This window comes from Erythrolamprus reginae, chromosome 3 (genome assembly GCF_031021105.1).
Source record: "Erythrolamprus reginae isolate rEryReg1 chromosome 3, rEryReg1.hap1, whole genome shotgun sequence".
In the NCBI taxonomy this organism is placed as follows: Eukaryota; Metazoa; Chordata; class Lepidosauria; order Squamata; family Dipsadidae; genus Erythrolamprus; species Erythrolamprus reginae.
The window spans coordinates 191,847,021-191,867,223 of NC_091952.1; the positions used below are offsets into that span (position 1 = coordinate 191,847,021).

Below are 20,203 nucleotides of genomic sequence, written 5' to 3' on the forward strand. Positions count from 1 at the left end.
ATTCTAACAATGTGACATTCATATGATTACAGTTCTAGATAGCTTAAATCTATTTAAAAAAAACAAAAAACCCAGACATTTCACTTAAACAGAAGTTATGATTAAAGATAAGTGTTCATTAAGATAATCATAATCATAAGGGAACTAGCAATCATAAGTTACATATCTTACAATGCAAAATTATTTTCTGCGGCAAACATCAAAATGTAATTATAAATAATCTCTGAATCATCCTGTTTTTGCAAAGACAATGCCTTTTTGTTTAATATCAATGTATACAGAGCAAAGATTTATGTTTCACATACAGTGACTCCCTTGCCTGCCTAACAAGCAGGGGTGGGCAGCTAGCCGGAACGCCTGATTGGGTTCACCTCCGCTGCTCTGGAGGTACCATGAGTTTGAGCGGAATTATGCTTCTGTGCCCATGCAGGTAGCAAAATAACGCACGGAGATGCAGGCGCACCCGTGTTTGCGGAAGCAAAAAACCTCAACCGAATATGGGTGCACCTGGGAAAAAAGGAAGGAAGGAAGGAAGGAAGGAAGGAAGGAAGGAAGGAAGGAAGGAAGGAAGGAAGGAAGGAAGGAAGGTTATATGTATTAGTAAGCACAATTGTATAGATAAGAACAAAGTGCTGCCAATGTCTTCCGTTCAAAGCACTAAGACAGAGAAACTCAACTGTGAGAAAGTAAGGAACCAATTCAGGAAGGTTTTCAATCAATCAATCAATTTTCTTAGCACAGACTTAGTGCACAAAAGTAATATTGGACTTGATCTAAGGGGGAGGGGGAGTGGAGTAGCCTCCCCTGTCCAAATGTCTCTCCTTTATCTCATATATCTTATCTTTTCTTCCTTTCATATATCTTCTCTATTTTTATATCTTTTCTTCTATCCTTTTCTTTATATATATTACTACATGTCTATTCTCTTCAATATGTATTGTGTATTGGACAAATAAAATAAAATAAATAAATAAATAAATAAATAAATAAATAATAAATAGTTATGAAATTTATGACAACTTGTATAAATGAGCTTCCTGTATCTCTTTCCTGACAACCCTGTACTACAAGAGTTCCCCAAAGTGATGCAGTCTGTCTTGCTAGTTGAGATAAAAATATCATCCTCCCTACCATGTGACCAGGAAACGCACAAAGCATAGATGAAGCTCTCTCAGTACTTTTAGCTGTGCTGAAGATGAATTGCCTTGTGTTTTTGGTGATGGCTTTTCTACAGTCCTATCAAAGTAAGATTCATTTCTTAACTAATACATTTCTTTCTCGTTGTTGTTTTTTGCCTGCTTACTTCCTGCTAAGTGCCTTGGCAATCTATGGAATTTTTGAAGTAATTTATTCCAATAAAAGTAAGACCGCTGCTATTTGTTTCTAGTGTTGCAATACTATGGATGTTTAATTTATTAGTGAATCTGAATATATTCAAAATGAAATGGATAATGGAGAACTTTAGCCAGTATTATAACCTCATTGTAATGTTATTAGTAATAACTTTGGAGATGAGTTTGCAGAACTTGCTGTACAACTATAAAGACTTTGGGTTAAGGACAAGACTTTGTTTTATCAGTGCCACATGTGTTAAGTGAATATTTTTGTGACTCACTGTTTAACAAAATAAAAATGTTCCATTTTAGGCAATGTAGCTTTTACCACAGAGGGAAAACATGTGGATTCAATTGTGAAACTCTCCAGGACCATGGCTCTTAAATGTGTCTGCCCAAAGAATGCATCTATTTCTCAGATGGTATGGGAGAAAGAAGAGAATCAAACAAAACACCTCATTGCCGCCTTCAGACTACCTTATGATCTATATATAGAAAGCAACTATAAGGCCAGAGTCCTCGTCACTAATTTTACCTCAGACAATAAGACCTTGATTTTTAACAACACCACTGAGGAAGATGTTGGTTTTTACCTATGCTCCTTTCATACTTTTCCACATGGGATCTTAGAAAAGATGATACAGGTTGTTCAATCTGGTAAGGTAAATCTGTTTATTTCCATTTTATAAGATCAAAATTTCAGTAAAGATGCTCTCAGTTGGATTTCTCCATTGATGTTACAGTGAGTTTCAGGCAGCTCCTTCCTCACCCAAAGCCACTGTAGTCAATATAGGAGAGACAATAGGACAGGGGACGATAGGCACTCTGGTGCTCTTATGTATGCCCCTTACTGACCTCTCAGGAACTTGGTGACGTCAACCGTGGATAGTCTAAGGGTAAAGTGTTGGGGGTTAGAGGATGATACTACAGAGTCCGGTAGTGAATTCGATTACTAAAGTCATATTTTTTACAGTCAAGTTTGGAGTGGTTAATAATAAGTTTGTATTTGTGGGCTCTAGTGTTGTTGTGGTTGAAGCTGAAGTAGTCTTTGACAGGCAGGACGTTGCAGCATATGATCTTGTGGGCAATACTTAGATCATGTTTGATGTTTGATGCATCTTAGACCCAGGATTGTAAGTCTAGTTTCATAGGGTGTTCTATCTTCTAAAGGTGAAGGAACAGAGGTAGATTTTTTTAAAGTTAGGGTGCTGCCAAGGAAAAAGAAGATCTTAGCTTTGTCTTCACCTTATTAATGGGTTAACTGACTGGGGATTAGACTAGGTGATATTCAATGTTACTTTTAACTCATTAGTTCTATCAAGCAACAAGTGTAATTTTGGGAAAATAATAGCAAAACATCACCTGTCAGATACACTGTCCCTTTACCTCACCATCTCTGACGGGGTTCACACGTAGCGCAAATAATAAACATAGTTTATTTGGCTTGTTTTTTGTAGGCCTTGGGAACTCTATGGTTTGCAAACTAGATTTATTTGTAATATTTTAAAAGTAGCCTTCTCCCAGACAGAGGAAGACTTCATGACTTTATGACTTCATTCAGAGCGTGAATCCGGGCTACTGTGCTTTATTCTACAATGGTGGCATAGAATAAAACATAAAGCAGCTTCTTTCTTTTGCACACACCACATCCCCCACTTTGGAGCCTTGCAACACTTGTATGTAACAGGGAAAGATTATTTTACAGGAAAGAGAAATTTGAAAGAAATGGAGTAAGCTATTCCTTGTTCACCTGCCCATCAGTTTTGTACTCTAAAACGATTCCTTATTTCCTCGTTGTATGGAATTCTTACTTCTTTTTTTGCAAGGAAAAATATTCCTTTGCAAAATCATTTTTAAAAGGGAGGGAAAAGAAATTTTCAAAAAGAAGATTAAAATGGGAAATATATTTAAGAGACTTCACCTCCTTGTTATGCGACCTTGGAATGATTTTTCTGAGCAAAAAAAAATCTGCATTTGTTCATAGCAGGAGATGTTGAAACACAGCGGTAACAAAAAAAGAAAATAAATGTTCTTTCTTTCCCCCCACCCTATAAATGTGCATCTGCTTAAGTTACCTGTTTGCTTAAAAATAATTTTAAAATTGTGCATTATGCTTTCATGGCACTTGCAATATTTTCTATCGCCTTAAACCAAAAATGTCATATTAAAACTATATTAATTTTCCTCTTTAGCAATGAACAATTTTGCACTTAAAAACCATTGCTGGTGGGTTTAGATTTAGATAATGAGTCAAAATCTCTTGAGATGGGTCTTTCACAGATACCGTCGATATTTTATCTGAAGAAAAAAATGGTACCAAAGGAATCATTGCTTTTCTTTACAGATGCTGTAGATTATTGTATTCGCTACAATTTATCCCATCAATTGTTAGAAATCTTTAATTTTGGAAGCTACCATTGTATGCATCTGAGAGAAAGAGATTGTATTACTGGCACCCTTTTATTCATGAACATTTTCCCAAATGAAATTTTAATTGCCGCTCGGTTGGGACCTTGACTATGCTAACTTGTAGTCCAATGTTTATCAACCTCAACAACTTTAAGAAGTGTGAACTGCTCAACCACCAGAATTCCCTAGCCTTCATGGCAGGATGTGGAATTCTGGGAGTTGGAAGTCTACACATCTTCAAGCTGCCAAAGTTCAAAAATAATGTTCTGGTTACTTCCCCATTCATTCCCTTCCTAAGATGTGAACTTTAATTCTCAATGTTCCCCATTTTGCTCTTGGACGGCAGAGAATATGCAGACTAGGGATGGCTATTTTAGAGTCTCCCGTTTAAATTCTGAATAAATCCTAATGAACAATAGAATTGGAAAGTTCAGGCTTAGAAAGTCCTCTATGCCAGCAAGAAGAATAAAATATAATTAGAAATGCAATTTCTTAAATTCATGAGAAAATAGACCAGTGATGGTGAACCTATGGTATGCGTGCCACAGGTGGTACATAGAGCCATATCTGAGGGTACACGAGGTATTGCCCTATGTCAGATCCATTGCGCATGCGCGTGATGGTCAGCTGGTTTTCAACTTTCTTTTTGGCCGTTTTCGCTCTCCCCAGTCTTCAGGAAAACCCCCTGAACCCTGGGGATGGCAAAAAACAGCCCAGTGAGCCAATCGGAAGTTCAGAAACGAACTTCTGGTTAGCTCACTGGCCCATTTCCCTCCCCCCGTCCACAGGCTTCAGGAGTCTGGAGGCAGCATGGAGTGTGGTGTGGTTGTGTACATGTGGGGAGGCAGCATGGGGGCAGTGCACATGTACAGGAGAGGGCATGGGTGTGCGCATGCACACCCTTTTGGCACGCAAGTCAAAAAAGATTCACTGTCACTGAGCTAGATATTTGCCTTCTACAGCTGATATCAAAGTTGAACCTAAATATTTGTATACTGTATTTGGTGAGACAAGAAAGAAGAGACTTCATTCAAATTATTTCATTTTAAAAAATCTGTGACCAGTAACTTGTTTCTGATGAATATGCAATATTTTATCTAAAATATTTTGAGTTCATATCCTTCTTGTAACATTCCAGAATAACCAAAGATGTGTATGTGATATAAGAAGTCTTTTTTCTTTGAGACATTGATGTTCATCATATAATTGTAAATCAGTAACTATGACTACAGTTTTGACACAATTTTTATCTCCTGTCTATAGTTGTCACTCATTGTAACATGAATATACTTCAGGATTAGATGGAATAGCACAACATCAGAAATGTGAGATTTCCTTTCGTCCACTTTTAAGAGTTCTTTGTTGCAAAGGGGAAAGTACACTTTTCAGAAGATGTCACTCTTCTTGATCATCATTAGGAACAGGTTTTTCTTCCTTAGTTCTCTCCTCACCAGAGAAGAATGTTTCCCTAAGGTCTTACCAAGAATCATAAGTCAATGAAATTTAACGACAAAAGAAATAAATTCTGGCTACTCAGTCACAGATTGTGCTACTGAGCAAATTCAATGGTTAATCTGACTAAGGATTATGGGAACTGATGAAACTATTTCTGGAGGACATCAATAAGCCATCAAGCATAATTAGACAATAGAAAAATAGTTCTTAAAAGGGCTAATGAAAATGACAGAGCAATATAGACATACTTTTTGGACATGGACATGCTCTATGAAGGATGGGTTGCTACCAATGCGGTAGGCGACTGTGCACTGATAATGGCTGCCAGATTGTGCAATTTGCGCACGACCAGTGCCAGTCCTGTGGGTGCCGCCATCTTTTTTCTTCCATTTTTCATATTTTTTGCTTTGTGCACATGTGCAGAAGCAAAATTTTGTGAGGGGATTTGTATTTGTATTTATTAGATTTGTATGCCGCCCCTCTCCAAAGACTCGGGGCGGCTAACAACAATAAAAAAGACAATGTGAACAAATCTAATATTAAAAATAATCTTTAAAACCCCAATTTAAAGAACCAATCATACATACAAGCATACCATGTATAAATTCTAAAAGCCTAGGGGGAAGGGAAAATTTCAATTCCCCCATGCCTGACGACAGAGGTGGGTTTTAAGGAGCTTGCGAAAGGCAAGGAGGGTGGGGGCAACTCTGATATCTGAGGGGAGCTGGTTCCAGAGGGTTGGGGCCGCCACAGAGAAGGCTCTTCTCCTGGGTCCCGCCAAACGACATTGTTTAGTCAACGGGACCCAGAGAAGGCCAAATCTGTGGGACCTAACCGGTCGCTGGGATTCGTGCGGCAGAAGGCGGTCCCAGATATTCTGGTCCGATGCCATGAAGGGCTTTATAGGTCATAACCAACACTTTGAATTGTGACCAGAAATTGATCGGCAACCAATGCAGACTGCGGAGTGTTGGTGTAACATGGGCATGCCTTGGGAAGCCCATGATTGCTCTCGCAGCTACATTCTGCACGATCTGAAGTTTCCGAACACTTTTCAAAGGTAGCCCCATGCACGTGTGTGAGATTTCAGCAATTTTTTGCTTCCGCGCATGCATGGAAGCAAATAATCACCAAAATCTCACACCTGCGAACTTCCCCTTGCAAGATTTCAGCATGTTTTTTCTTCCTGCGCATGAACAGAAGCAAAAATATGTTGGGGTCCACACGCACGCATGAAAGGCGACTGAAGCTGCACATGCAGTGCACTGGTAGTGGCCTTTAATAGCAATCTGCCCCGTGTGCTCTGTGATAGAAAATAATTTTAAATGGCTATGGCTTACAGTATGTGTCATGGGTCAACTCCTCCGGTCTGTTACAGTCAACCAAAAGGCAGTTTAAATTATAAAAACCTGAGATGGTTGTTGGGTGGAAAGAAAACCGAAAAGCAAATCTGCAGCTTAAGAAGTCATAAATTTGAAAGGAGGCAATTCAGTGAAAGGCAGCCATAAAATGATATGCATGCTTTCACATCAATGAAGGGGTTTGACATGATTTTTTTCCTATTGCAACTATCTGCTGATGAAATGAATATGTGCTTAGAGTTGTGTTTCTTGCGCTCAGTAAATATAAGAAATTGCAAAAAAGGGTAGGGGGGAGGGAAAGCTGAAAGCTCCAGTAGATCCACTAAACCTCTTTCTTAACAGCACCTAATTTTCTTTTGCTCAAATAAGTGGTGGATTTCTACTAGTGCAGTAGGCAACTACATACCAGTAGTGGCTGCCGGATTGCACAATTTGCACGCAGCCACTCCAGTGCCAGTCCTTCTGGTGCTGCCATCTTTTTTCTTTAGTTTTTTGTCTCTTTTGCTACCTGAGCACACATGCAAGAATTCCCATTCTGCGCATGCAATGCACCGATAGCACCAGGTAAGAGCAATCTGCCCCTGGCTCAAATCATCCTTTTAAAATATTTTTCTTTGCTTCTGTTTTTTCTAAAAGTGGAAATGTCTGACATGATTTAAAGTCACACTAGGTAAATATACTTTTAAAGAAATGTTTCTATCCCACCAAGGCAGGGGTGAAATGATCCTGGTTCGCTTGTGCTTGTCAGTTTTCAGAGAGTCAGTTGCGAAGGGAGTGTGAAGCTCCGCCCACCTGCCCAGATTTGGGTTCTTTTACTCTGTGCACGTGGGCAAACCGTTCTATGGGTAGGTGGGCAGAGCCTCACGCTCCCTTCGCAGCGGGCTCTCTAACAACCGAAGGCACGAACGAACCGGAAGCATTTCACCCCTGCACCAAGGTAAAGGCCAAAACAGTCAGAAGAGCAGCACTTTATTGATGCAGTTGCAGCTGTCAATTTTATTTTATTTTTAATTTCCCTGTGGACACCCCTGAGTGATCAAACACATTTAACAATTTCTTTCCCTGTAATAACTTCACTAGGTATGCCCATGCCACACCAACACTCTGCAGTTTACATTGGTTGCCGATCACTTTCCGGTCACAATTCAAAGTGTTGGTTATGATCTATAAAGCCCTTCATGGCATCGAACCAGAATATCTCCGAGACCGCCTTCTGCCGCACGAATCCCAGCGACCGATTAGGTCCCACAGAGTTGGCCTTCTCCGGGTCCCGTCAATGAAATAATGTCGTCTGGCGGGACCCAGGGGGAGAGCCTTCTCTGTGGCGGCCCCGACCCTTTGGAGCCAGCTCCCCCCAGAGATTAGGATTGCCCCCACCCTCCTTGCCTTTCGCAAACTTCTTAAATCCCACCTTTGCCATCAGGCATGGGGGGATTGAGACATCTCCCCCTGGCCTATATAATTTATGCATGGTTTGTTTGTGTGTGCGTCTTGCTTTTTAAATAAAGGGTTTTTAGAGACTTTTTAATATTAGATTTGTGGTACATTGTGTTTTATTATTGCTGTGAGCCGCCCTGAGTCTGCAGAGAGGGGCGGCATACAAATCAAATCGGATAGATAGATAGATAGATAGATAGATAGATAGATAGATAGATAGATAGACAAACAAACCTCTCATTTTATAAAATAAAACAAATGATTAATTTTTCCTCTGCTTTTATTTAATGTGTAAATTATCTCCAACAGTCAACAGTAAACAGTCCAATCGAAGAACTTCTAAGACATCCCCAACAAAAGTGAGGGCAAGCCACTAGAATATAAACAGAGAACAGACCTCACTCCTTGTTAGCACTGATGGTGTTACCTAATTTGGGTTCAGAAACGTCTGCAAGAAACAAACAATCTCAGAGAGCACCAAGGACCCCTTGCTTCAACCATGAGCTACAAATATTTTTTTATAAATTATACTCATCAATTATTAGGAATCTGGTATAATTATAATTAAAATAATAATTAGCAGCATGTAATACAAAAGAAAAAAATAATGACAAAAGCAGAAAAAATAAATTGTAAGAGTCACATTACAGTGACAATACGTCATTTATTATTATTATTTATTATTATTTATTGGATTTGTATGCTGCCCCTCTCTGAAGACTAATTAATTTCTAAATGGAAATGATAAGAAACAATATTTTACTCAATATCTGAATTATAGTAAGGAGCAAATAAACTGCTTTTTCTGCAAGATTTTGCCACAAATGTCCAAGTTGTTCACTAAGATTGGTCGTTGTAGCAGAGGAAGCTGGAGATATGCATATGTACATGTATATGTGTACGTGTAAATACACACACACACACACACACACACACACACACACACACACACAATTCTTTCTCCAATTATTTTGGGGACATGAAGAACTTTCCATATTGCCCTTTACCCATTTAACCTCTTAGTGTTATAACTGTCAGTATGAAGTCTTGTACTGGAGCATTTCTTGATTTTGGACTTTTTGGTTGATCCATGAACTAGAGTTGTGACTGGATTGGAGCTCAAAGAACAGATCATAGAATGCCCCTCTTAATCCAAAATAACTAGAGAGTTTCCCTCTCAGTTTCCACCCAGGCTTCACAGACTAGTATTCACATAGAAATCAGCTGATTTGGTGGCTGTTCTTATTTTGGGGAAAAAGTTTCCATACAAGATATCGGCTATAATAATTGCCTCCAATTATTTCAGTTGAAACATAAGGTTAAAAATTATTATTTTTTCTGTGATATTTCCTGGCATTTCTCAAAAATCTAATTGGTTCTCACCTTTCTGATCAATTGACGTTATCGTTATATTGTAAATGGTGGTTTTAAATGTTACTTGTATTTTTTTCTGCTTTATATTACTGTTTTTAATTCACTTGTCAGCTGTTTTGAGTGTTTCTAAAGCAGACAAGGCATGTAACATTTTTGAACATAAATACATTATGCATGACATTATCCGTATCTCTCACACTTACTGTTTTTTTCAAAACAGGAGCATTTGAATTTTCAAACTTGTCAGTTCATCGCTTGATTACTAAACCAGGAGAAAATGTCACTTTTGAATATCCATCTAAGTCTGATGTAGCAGTGAATCGAATGACATGGGAAAGAGTGCAACCTGACTGTATAGATCTTATAATCCGGTGCGCAGATTCTGAAATGCCAGTCTATGGCTCGGATTATCAAAACCGTGTAGATTGTATCTCTGAAAGATCAATTGTACTTTGGGATGTCACAGCTTCTGACTATGGAATGTACCGCTTTTCTTATGACAAGGTGAATGGAGAAAATGGAACTGGCTGGATAAAACTGACCACTAATAGCTATGGTAAGTTAAAACAAAGCATATAACAATGATGAGAATGAGAATGATGGTGATGAGTCCAACAGCCAGCCAGATGTTTGGACTGGATTTGGCATTTTGGTCCATCTATCGAGTCCTTTCCAAGGTCCCGAGACCGGAGATGTTGTCATTTAATAATTTTAAGTTAATAAATTGTAAACTGTTCCAAGTAAAGTTGCATTTTGCTACCAACTGATTGTGATTTTGTCAATTCTGATGGTGTTCCACTGGATATTTTGGAATTGTACCCAAGAGATTTATTACTATTGGTCCTATATTTGATTTTATTTGCTACAGTCATTCTATCTGCAACTCTTTATATTTTGTGATCCCCCCCCCCTGTTTTTCTCTTCTATGCCACTGTCTCAAAATATAGCAATGTTTATTAATCAGATTTTTTAAATGTCTTATCAACAATTGTTAAGTCTGTGTGGCATGCGATTGTTTGAATTCTAAAGTCCCAGAGCACTTTAGTTGCTTCATGTTCTTATTACTTTGTCTGTTTTGTGGTCCTACCAGTTCTTGCTTTTAGGCAAGTGCAGACCTTCCAATGCACCATTGTTGCTACTTTCTCATGCCATTGTTTGTAGTCAGTCTGTGTGATCTTCTTGTAGCAACTAATTAGGTGGTCCAGTTTTTCTTCAACTTCTTTGCAGAGGTGGCATTTGCTTCCTATAGCTGTCATTTCCGTTCTGGCATTGTAGGTGTTTGTGTTTATGGCTTGGTCTTGCGTAGCCAGACTGGTTCTTTTCAATTTTCTTGCTCTTAGTCATTTTCAGGTCTTGTTATCTGTTTTGCCTGCTGCATTTTAAATGCATTGGTCATGTGAGACTTTGCTTTGCTAAATCTCTTTCCTATTCTTCGTTTGGTTTTTCTTGTATGCCAGTTTGGTCTATTTGGTATTCCATAACCCTTTATGGGTACCAGTTTCAGTGTAGTTTCTTCACGCCCTTCATATTTCCTTCCAATCAGCGGTAGATTGCTCCCAGTTTGGCTTTGTTCTAAGGACTGGTAGCACTGGTGGAAGAAGTTTCTGCCCACCTGCCTGGGACACTTCTGCTTCAGAAGTGTTACATGCATGCACAAGCATGAACTGATAGTGAAGGGTTTTAGAACCCACTACTGCTTCCAATGTGTTTTTTCCCCTTCTTTAACTATCTAGCAACATTCCACACCCACCAATTTTCCTGGGTTAGTAAAATCTATGATTCATTATCATTATTTTTCTGTTCTTCAGAACTTCAAGTTCTGCTTGACTCTAGTCCACTATTCTAGCAATATATCTAATGACTGGAATAGCCCAGGTGTTAATTGCCTTGTTTTTCCTCCACTGAATGTTTACAAACTTCACTTTTCTGATTTATTTTACTACTGATCTTCTTGGTTTCATTATGCTTGATGTTGTCATTATGTATTTTGGTTCATTGCATAGTCAGCCAGATGTTCAGACTTTATTTGGCATTTTTGTCCACCTATGGGTCCTTCCCAAGAACCTGGGGTAAGCAGAGATTGTTGATTAACACTTTTAAAGGTATTGTTGCCAGTCCAAGTAAAGCTGCCTTTTGCAATTGATCAATGATGAATTTGTCAATGCAGATAGCATTCAAGTGTTGCTACAGTTATTTTGGGATTGCACCCAAGTCACCTATTATTATTGATACTATCCTTGCTTGCCTTTATCACAGTTGTTCTATCTCTGTTTGCAATTATTTATATTTTATTGCCTTCATGTGTTATTTGTCTTCTATTCTCCAGGCACTGCCACATCTGCTATCCAAACTTTTTGTCTTTCTTAACAACCATTGTTAAGTCTGGGGTGTTGTGGCAGGTGTCTGTCTGTTTGAAGTCCAAAGTCTCAGAGCACTTTAGCTTCTTCATTTTCTATTACGTTCTGTATTTTACGATCCCAACAGTTCTTGCTTGCAGGAAAATGGTATTTCATGCATATCTTCCAATGCAATAATAATTTATTATTATATACACAAAAATATGAACTCATAGCCAGCAGTTCTTTAGCTGGAGTTGGCCGCCACACACATTGAGTTCTTCCTAGCAATCTAGGATTCCTATTTATAATAATTATTAAAATCTATTATATGTGCTCATTTCTAATGATTCTTTATAAAAAGCTAATTCTACTAATGTGTGTGTGTGTGTGTGTGTGTGTGTTAATAAAATCCTTACATTGTTCTTAAATAAACATATATTAAATTGTTCTGTGATTGGTAAACATCTGAAAAATGAAAGAGCTCAAAAAAAGTTTAACACATTATCTTTAACTGAATGATCAAAAGGAAAGGAAACAGGAGTAGACAGGAGAGGAAATGTTGCAAAGTTGTTAGAAAGAAAATGTAGCAAAGGTGAGAAGTGTCAAACTAAATAAAAATGTATTACTGCATCCTACTGCAAAAACCATCAGCTTAAGCAATGAAGACTAAAGAACCAAATCTGTGAATAATACAGAAGCCCACAAGTCAAACTGATGGAAACACCCATTAAAAAAACAAACAGAACCAAATCCCTTTTGTATTTGTAGAGCACTTTCTCTTGAATCCTAGGCATGAAATTAAGAAAATGCCAAAATGGTTACATCCACATTTAAATTCTTCCCTGGGTCAGAGAACAATTTTCTTAATGCAAAAAAATATCAATATTTACAAAGATACTTTATACTACAGTCTATTCGAAGGGTATTGTTTGGATGCCACTTGGACACTAAAACATCAGGCAGAAGTTTTTCATTGCTATGATTCTTTCCAATTACTAGCAGATGCCACAAATTGAACACATTGCAAAGCAAGTGTTCAGTCTGAATTCTGGCTCAGACCCAAGAATGCATTCGACTATCAGGAAAATATATCTTCTCTTCTTCCTGCTTAACAAGCTTAAGCTCTTCTCTTACAAAATATCTTTGCAAGAATGTCTCCCTATTTTTGCTGCCCTTCTATTGATTTTCCCGTAGAACTGCTCCCATTGAAACTGAATGAGTAACTTCAAACCTGAGGTCCAGGTATCTTGTACACAGAGCTTAAGTGATGACAGGACTGGTCCTTCTCCACTCTTCTATATATTCTCCCCTCCTTCCGGCTTTCTTTCTTTTTTGTTTTAATCCCCATTTCTGCTTCTACATGTTTCCCACCAGTTTTGACAAAAGTGGAAAGTAGCTAGCTAGTCAAAGTTGGTAAGAAATCAAGACAAAGAATGCATTTTCCAGGATGGAAGGCAGCGGGGAAACCCAAATATCTTTACTACTGGTTCTGTGTGCATGGCTTGGTGGGCGTGGCGTGGCTTGGTGGGTGTGGCAGGGGAAAGATACTGCAAAATCCCCATTCCCACCCCACTCTGGGGCCAGCCAGGGGTGGTATTTGTCAGTTCTCCAAACTACTCAAGTTTTCTGCTATCAGTTCTCCAGAACCTGCTGGATTTCACCAATGATAGGACCAAGAAAAGTTACCAAAAACTTTGTGCAGAAAACCAAGTGAATATGGACTTATTTAAATATTAGTAGTAATAGCAGACATTGACAATAAAGTCATAAGTCCCTTTTAAGTATTTTTGAGCCCCAAAATGTGTGTTTGTTTGTTTGTTTGTTTCATTTGTTTCGTTTGCTTGTTTGTTTGTTTGTTTGTTTGCTTGCTTGCTTGCTTGCTTGCTTGTAAAATCAGAATGCATCCCAATCATAGTTCCCTCTAAGCTGAGCAGTGAGCAATCGCTCACTTAAAAATCATCATCAACTCAGAGTTTTCCAAACCTGCCCAGAAGCCGAGAGGGAAAGAGTGAGAGGGAAGGAGAGAGAGAGGAAGAGAGAGAAACAGATAGAAAAAAGAGAGGAAGGAAAAGAGAAAGAAAAAGAATGGGAGTAAGGAAGAGAGAAAGAAAATCAAAATCTAGTTTGAAACTAGCTCAACTATTTAAGTGGCATTTTGATACTGATAGAGTTGCCCTATTATGAGCTCACTGTTATAGACACACAGTACAGTATTTTATTTTGAAATTCTCTGAGGCAAAACAGGGTGGGTTTTTTATTTGTTTGTTTGTTTACTTACTTACTTACTTACTTACTTACTTACTTACTTACTTACTTACTTACTTACTTAATATTTCTGTGCCGCCCAGTCCCGAAGGGACTGCCGCTCAGACACTATACTTTTCCGCCCCCCCCCAAAAAAAAAAAAATTAGAGGGAACACTGATCCCAATCAGAATGGAAGGGCTGGTACAGAAAATTGAGACAGAGGTCTCTTTTCACACAGGCTGTTCCTTTGCAACTCTGATGCTTTTTCCTTATTTTCAGCCGCAGCCATTCTCTGATGTTGCTTTTTTCACTTTTCACATGCCTCATTTATCACTTTAATAGAATCAGTTTCATTGTTTGCCAGCAGTGAGCTTTTGGAGATTTTTCTTTTTGCTCTCTGTTTGGATTTCGGGACTTTTGTTGCTACTGATCTTGATTCAAATAATATGAGTGTTAATCCTCTAATCCAGGGGTCTCCAACCTTTGCGACTTTAAGGCTTGTGGATTTTAACTCCTAGAGTTCCTCAGCCAGCATACCAATAGTAAATATTGGTATAAACATAAACATTAGCAAAATAGGTGCAGGTAAATTAAGCAATAGGACAGGATAGGGATGGTAGGCACAATTATGCGATTATGCACAACCCTTACAGACCTCTTAGGAATGGCGTGAGGTCGACTGTAGATAGTCTAAGGTTAAAGATTTTGGGGTTTGGGGAAGAAATCACTGAGTCAGGTAGTGCATTCCAGGCATTGATCACTCTATTGCTGAAGTCGTATTTTCTGCATTCGAGTTTAGAGCAGTTAACATAAGTTTGAATAGGTTGTGTGCTCATGTATTGTTGTGGTTGAAGCTGAAGAAATCATTGACAGATAGGACATTGTGGTAGATGATTTTATGAATTACAAATCAAAGTCAGATCAAAGGCGACAAAGTTCTAGGCTATCTAAGCCCAAAATTTTAAGTCTGGTGGAATATGGTATTCATTTGCGAGCAGAGGAGTGAAGGACTCTTCTTGTAAAATATTTTTGGACTCTCACGATTATATTGATATACGATATACAGTGTGGGTTCCAGACAGGTGAGCTTTATTCTAGAATTGGTCTAGTAAATGTTTTGTATGCTCTGGTTAGTGTAATATTGCCAGAGAAGAAGCTACGCAAGATTATATTAATAACTCTTAGTGCCTTTTTGGCAATGTTTTTACAGTGGATTCTGGAACCTAGACCATTAGATATGAGTACTCCTTGACAGAGTGAGGGTCATCTACAAGGTCGTGTCCTACAAGCTTGTATTTTGTGTTCTGATTCTTTTTGCCAATGTGTAAGACACTTATTGGTTGAGATTTGAAGTTGCCAGTTGTCAGACCATTCTGATGACATGGTCAAGGTCTTTTTGAAGGGTAGCATTATTGTCGATGGTGTTAAATAATTTAACATCATCAACAAAGAGAATGCAGTTGCTTGTAATATGATCATAGAGGTTGTTTATGTAAAGAATGAATAGTGTTGGTCCTAGAATGCTGCCTTGAGGGACACCACTGTTGACATGTGCAGGATTTGATAGAGCACTCTCTATTTTAACCACTTGTCTGTTTGACAAGAATGCAGTTATCCAATCATGAAGGGGATCAGAGATGCCATAGGATTAGAGTTTCAGGAGAAGTTTGTCATGCACCTCTGAATCAAAGGCTTTACAGAAGTCTATGTAAATTGCATCTGTTGTTTTAAAATTGAAGTCCACATGTCTCAAAGTTGCTCTAAACTGCATGGCATCAAAGTTGATTAGTAGCATTTATTTTAAAACAGCTTTAGCTGGCTCAGGAACTCCAGTGTTGTTATTCCAGAGCAAATGACATAGCAAAGGGCCAGATTTCCCAAATGAATTGGACTACTTGAAGATGGTGTCACTGGATGCATCTTTCTTTTATTGCAAGGAAGGAAATTATACAGAGGTGAACCTGATGATGCTTAAGCAATGCACACTTATGCTTCGTCTTCCACAAGGTTCAGTGAGACCTGTTCTTACACTTCATGCGCTTAGGAAACATTGCAAATCTTTTAGTAGTGAAGCACCTAACAAGTGGCTCTACTGTCTACATGCTTGTTTGTGTTGAGTGTGTTGGAACTGACAAGCTGTCAGTGTTTCTTTAAGAGAACTGCAGTCGAGGGGCAGTGAAGGTTGAAATCACTCACCTTCATGTTTCTAGGACTAAACTTCAAGGCAGGCTTAATAAGTATTTCCTCTCCTTGCATATGGTAGGGATGTCAGAACATGTGATTTGTCTCTACTTTCCACATCTTATTTCTAGGATATAGGGCTGACACATTAAAACTGGTGGAAATTTATGCCGGACTTGAAATCTTGAGGGGGGGGGGGAAGGAAAATAGAAACAGATCTTTTTTTTGTTTGCATCTCAGTCATTACAAAGAAATAAAGAGCATCCAGGCATTAGTTGTTCTTCTTTTTTAGAAAAGATTCTGAATTAAATAAAATAAATAAGGACTACAAACCATGATTGTTCTGAAACTAGATTACCTCATCTGCAATTTTTAGGCAAATAATAGAGAGCTGGCAGATTTCTGAAGCTCCTCATATGCAGCCGAAGTTGTATTAAGTTTGCAACTTTCTTATTGGCTTTGGGTCAAAACTGCCCATTTCTTTTGCAGTTTGGTTGGTGAGGGGGAAAATCATTTTTTAATATACAGTCATACCTCGTCTTATGAACCTAATTGGTTCCAGGGGGAGGTTCGTAAGACGAAAGGTTCGTAAGATGAAACATTGTTTCCCATAGGAAACAATGTAAAGTCAATTAATCCGTGCAACCAACCCCCCCCCCCCCCGCAAAAAAACGCTGCCGCCCGGCTGTCACCTTTTAAAACAGCCGGGCGGCTTCCCAGCAGCCTCCCGAAGCCGAACGCCAAACCCAAACTTCCGGGTTCGGCATTCGGAGGCTGCTGGAAAGCAGCATGGCTGTTTTAAAAGGTGACAGCCGGACTGGGGGGGGGGGTTTCCCAGCAGCCTCCCGAACCCCGAACTCGGAAGTTCGGCAAAAGTTCGGGGTTCAGGAGGCTGCTGGGAAGCCCCCCAGCCCGGCTGTCACCTTTTAAAACAGCCGGGCGGCTTCCCAGAAGCCTCCCAAAGCCAAATGCCAAACCCGAACCTCCGGATTCGGCATTCGGAGGCTGCTGGGAAGCCACGCGATTCTTTTAAAAGGTGACAGCCGGGCTGGGGGGCTTCCCAGCAGCCTCCCGAACCCCGAACCTGGAAGTTCGGCAAAAGTTCGGGGTTCGGGAGGCTGCTGGGAAGCTCCCCAGCCCAGCTGTCACCTTTTAATACAGCCGGGGGGCTTCCCAGCAGCCTCCCGAATGCCGAACCCGGAAGTTCGGGTTCGGCATTCGTAACACGAAAAAAGTTCGTAAGAAGAGGCAAATTTTTTCTGAACCCCGGGTTCATATCTTGAGTTGTTCGTAAGATGAGGGGTTCGTATCTTGAGGTACCACTGTATATTATATCTTCATTCCAAATCATAGATGCTCCAGAATACTGATTAAAATGCTTAAATACATTTCTATTAACTGTTGAACTTAAGTGAACTCTATGCAATAATCGAAGGGTTAAGGGTATGAAGAAGATATCATATATAGTGTTAGGCACTACGCACCTCTAACCTTATGAGTTTAGGCTAAGTAGTCAGTCAGCCAATTTTCCTCCCCCATGCCAATTCTGAGGAAGTGATTTGAAAACTGGAGGTTTGACAGAAAATATGTTACCCAGCTTAACAAAATGCTTTTAAATTAAACTGAACCAATCTCAAACTAATCGCTATCTTGGAAGGTCATTTGAAAACCCTGGACTGTACAGTTTTAGCCAGGGAGGTCCTGGAATAAGACAAGAGGGGGCTGGAATCTGAAGTCCCCAATGGCACTTAAATTTGTTTAAGATTTGCTGCATTTTTAAGGGTACACTTAGGGCCAGAACCCTTAATAAAATTCACATCCTCAGAATGCTATTTTCAGTCTTCTGAAATGATTCTGTGGATCAGAATCAGAATATCTCTGGGATCTCCTTATGCCGCACGAATCCCAGCGACCAGTTAGGTCCCACAGAGTTGGCCTTCTCCGGGTCCCATCGACTAAACAATGTCGTCTGGCGGGACCCAGGGGAAGAGCCTTCTCTGTGGCGGCCCCGACTACTCCCCCCAGATCTCAGAGTTGCCCCCACCCTCCTTGCCTTTCGCAAGCTCCTTAAAACCCACCTCTGTTGTCAGGCATGGGGGAATTGAAATTTTCCCTTCCCCCCTAGGCTTATAGAATTTATACATGGTATGTTTGTATGTATGATTGGTTTTTTTAAATTGGGGTTTTTTAGATTATTTTTAATATTAGATTTGTTTACATTGTCTTTTTTATTGTTGTTAGTTGCCCCGAGTCTTTGAAGAGGGGCGGCATACAAATCTAATAAATAAGAAATAATAATAATCTCAACCTTTGTTTGAGATCCATGCATCTCAAAGCTACCGAGATTAAGGGACATTGTGGTAAATTCTTCTGCCTAGATTAAGTGAAGGATATTGCTTAGCTGCAGTAGACTTGGCAAGAGCTGTGGTAGCACAATGGTTAGAATGCAGTACCACAGGCTACATCCTCTGACTGCCAGCTGTCTGCAATTTGGCAGTTCGAATCTCACCAGGCTCAAGGTTGTCTTATACTTCCATCCTTCCTAGGTGGGTGAAATGAGGACCCAGATTGTTGGGGGCAATGTGCTAACTCTGTGAACCACTTAGAGAGAGCTGTAAAGCACTGTGAAGAGGTATATAAGTCTAAGTGCTTTTGCTATTGCTATTAGCTCTAAAAAACACAGATAATCAGTACTTTATTATTTTTGAAACCCATTACAGCAAATGAGTCTCAAAAACAGATTGGGAAATACAACCTACTATAGGATTATGTGAGGGAAAAGAGGCAAGCACCAATTCCCATCTGATTAGTTATATCCATTAAATCACATTTCCATAGGCTGAGAAGTATTCCAACAGAGTATGTTGACTCTTTCAGCTTTTGAAGTCACACACCAATGACATGCTTAATTCCCAAGCACTGCTTTGAAAAATAGGCTGGAAACTCAGTCTTTCAGTTTTATTTCTCAGACAGTAGCCTAGACCAGAGGTCCCCAACCGCCGGTCCGCGGACCGGGACCGGGCCGTTGGGGTTTTCCAGCCGGTCCGCGGCGCCGCTGCCCTCCCGGCAGAGGACATTATGCAGGACAGGGTGGGGCGTCGGGCAGGGCGGGGAGAATCAGGAGGCTCCTTTGGCGGCTGGGGGCTGCCTGGCTTTGTGATTTTGGCTGGGGGGGAGTTAGGAAGGTCCTACTTCTCCCCCCCCAGCCAAAAACTCAAAGCCTATCTGCTGGATACGGGCGATGAGTGGGACGAGCGGCGCGGAAGCCGGTGGCTGTGGCAGCTGCTGCAAGAGGCTTCCGCGCCGCTCTGTCCCACTCATCGCCCGTATCCAGCAGATAGGCTTTGAGTTTTTGGCTGGGGGGGGGGAGAAGTAGGACCTTCCTAAGTTCCCCCCCAGCCAAAAACTCAAAGCCTATCTGCTGGATACGGGCGATGAGTGGGACAGAGCGGCGCGGAAGCCTCTTGCAGCAGCTGCCACAGCCACCGGCTTCGGCACCGCTCGTCCCGCTCATTCCCCGTGTCTGGCAGAAGCTGCTGCCCGAGTGCTCTTGGCTGGCGGGATTCAAAGTGCTGGGGTGGGGGGTGTCCTGACAGCCCCCCCACCCCAGTGCTTCGCCTCCCGCTGGGACACCCCCCCACCCCAGCACTTTGAATCCCGCCAGCCAAGAGCACTCGGGCAGCAGCTTCTGCCAGACACGGGGAATGAGCGGGACGAGCGGCGCCGAAGCCGGTGGCTGTGGCAGCTGCTGCAAGAGGCTTCCGCGCCGCTCTGTCCCACTCATCGCCCGTATCCAGCAGAAGCTGCTGCCCGAGTGCTCTTGGCCGGTGGGATTCAAAGTGCTGGGGTGGGGGGTGTCCCAGCGGGAGGCAAAGCACTGGGGTGGGGGGGCTGTCGGGACACCCCCCACCCCAGCACTTTGAATCCCGCCGGCCAAGAGCACTCAGGCAGCAGCTTCTGCTGGATACGGGCGATGGGTGGGACGAGCGGCGTGGAAGCCGGTGGCTGTGGCAACTGCTGCAAGAGGCTTCCGCGCCACTCTGTCCCACTCATCGCCTGTATCCAGC

The 20,203-nt window shown here is 40.8% G+C and overlaps 1 protein-coding gene across 1 annotated transcript in view; it reads left to right on the top strand.

Moving 5' to 3' along the window:
• Nucleotides 1–1,132: 1,132 nt before the first annotated feature.
• The window catches only part of CD226 (CD226 molecule), a 28,446-nt gene continuing 9,375 nt past the window's right edge, over nt 1,133–20,203 (top strand). Inside the window, 3 exon segments of the mRNA XM_070749139.1 lie at nt 1,133–1,244; nt 1,647–1,991; nt 9,591–9,926. Of these exon segments, the coding sequence (XP_070605240.1) occupies nt 1,133–1,244; nt 1,647–1,991; nt 9,591–9,926 (793 nt within the window).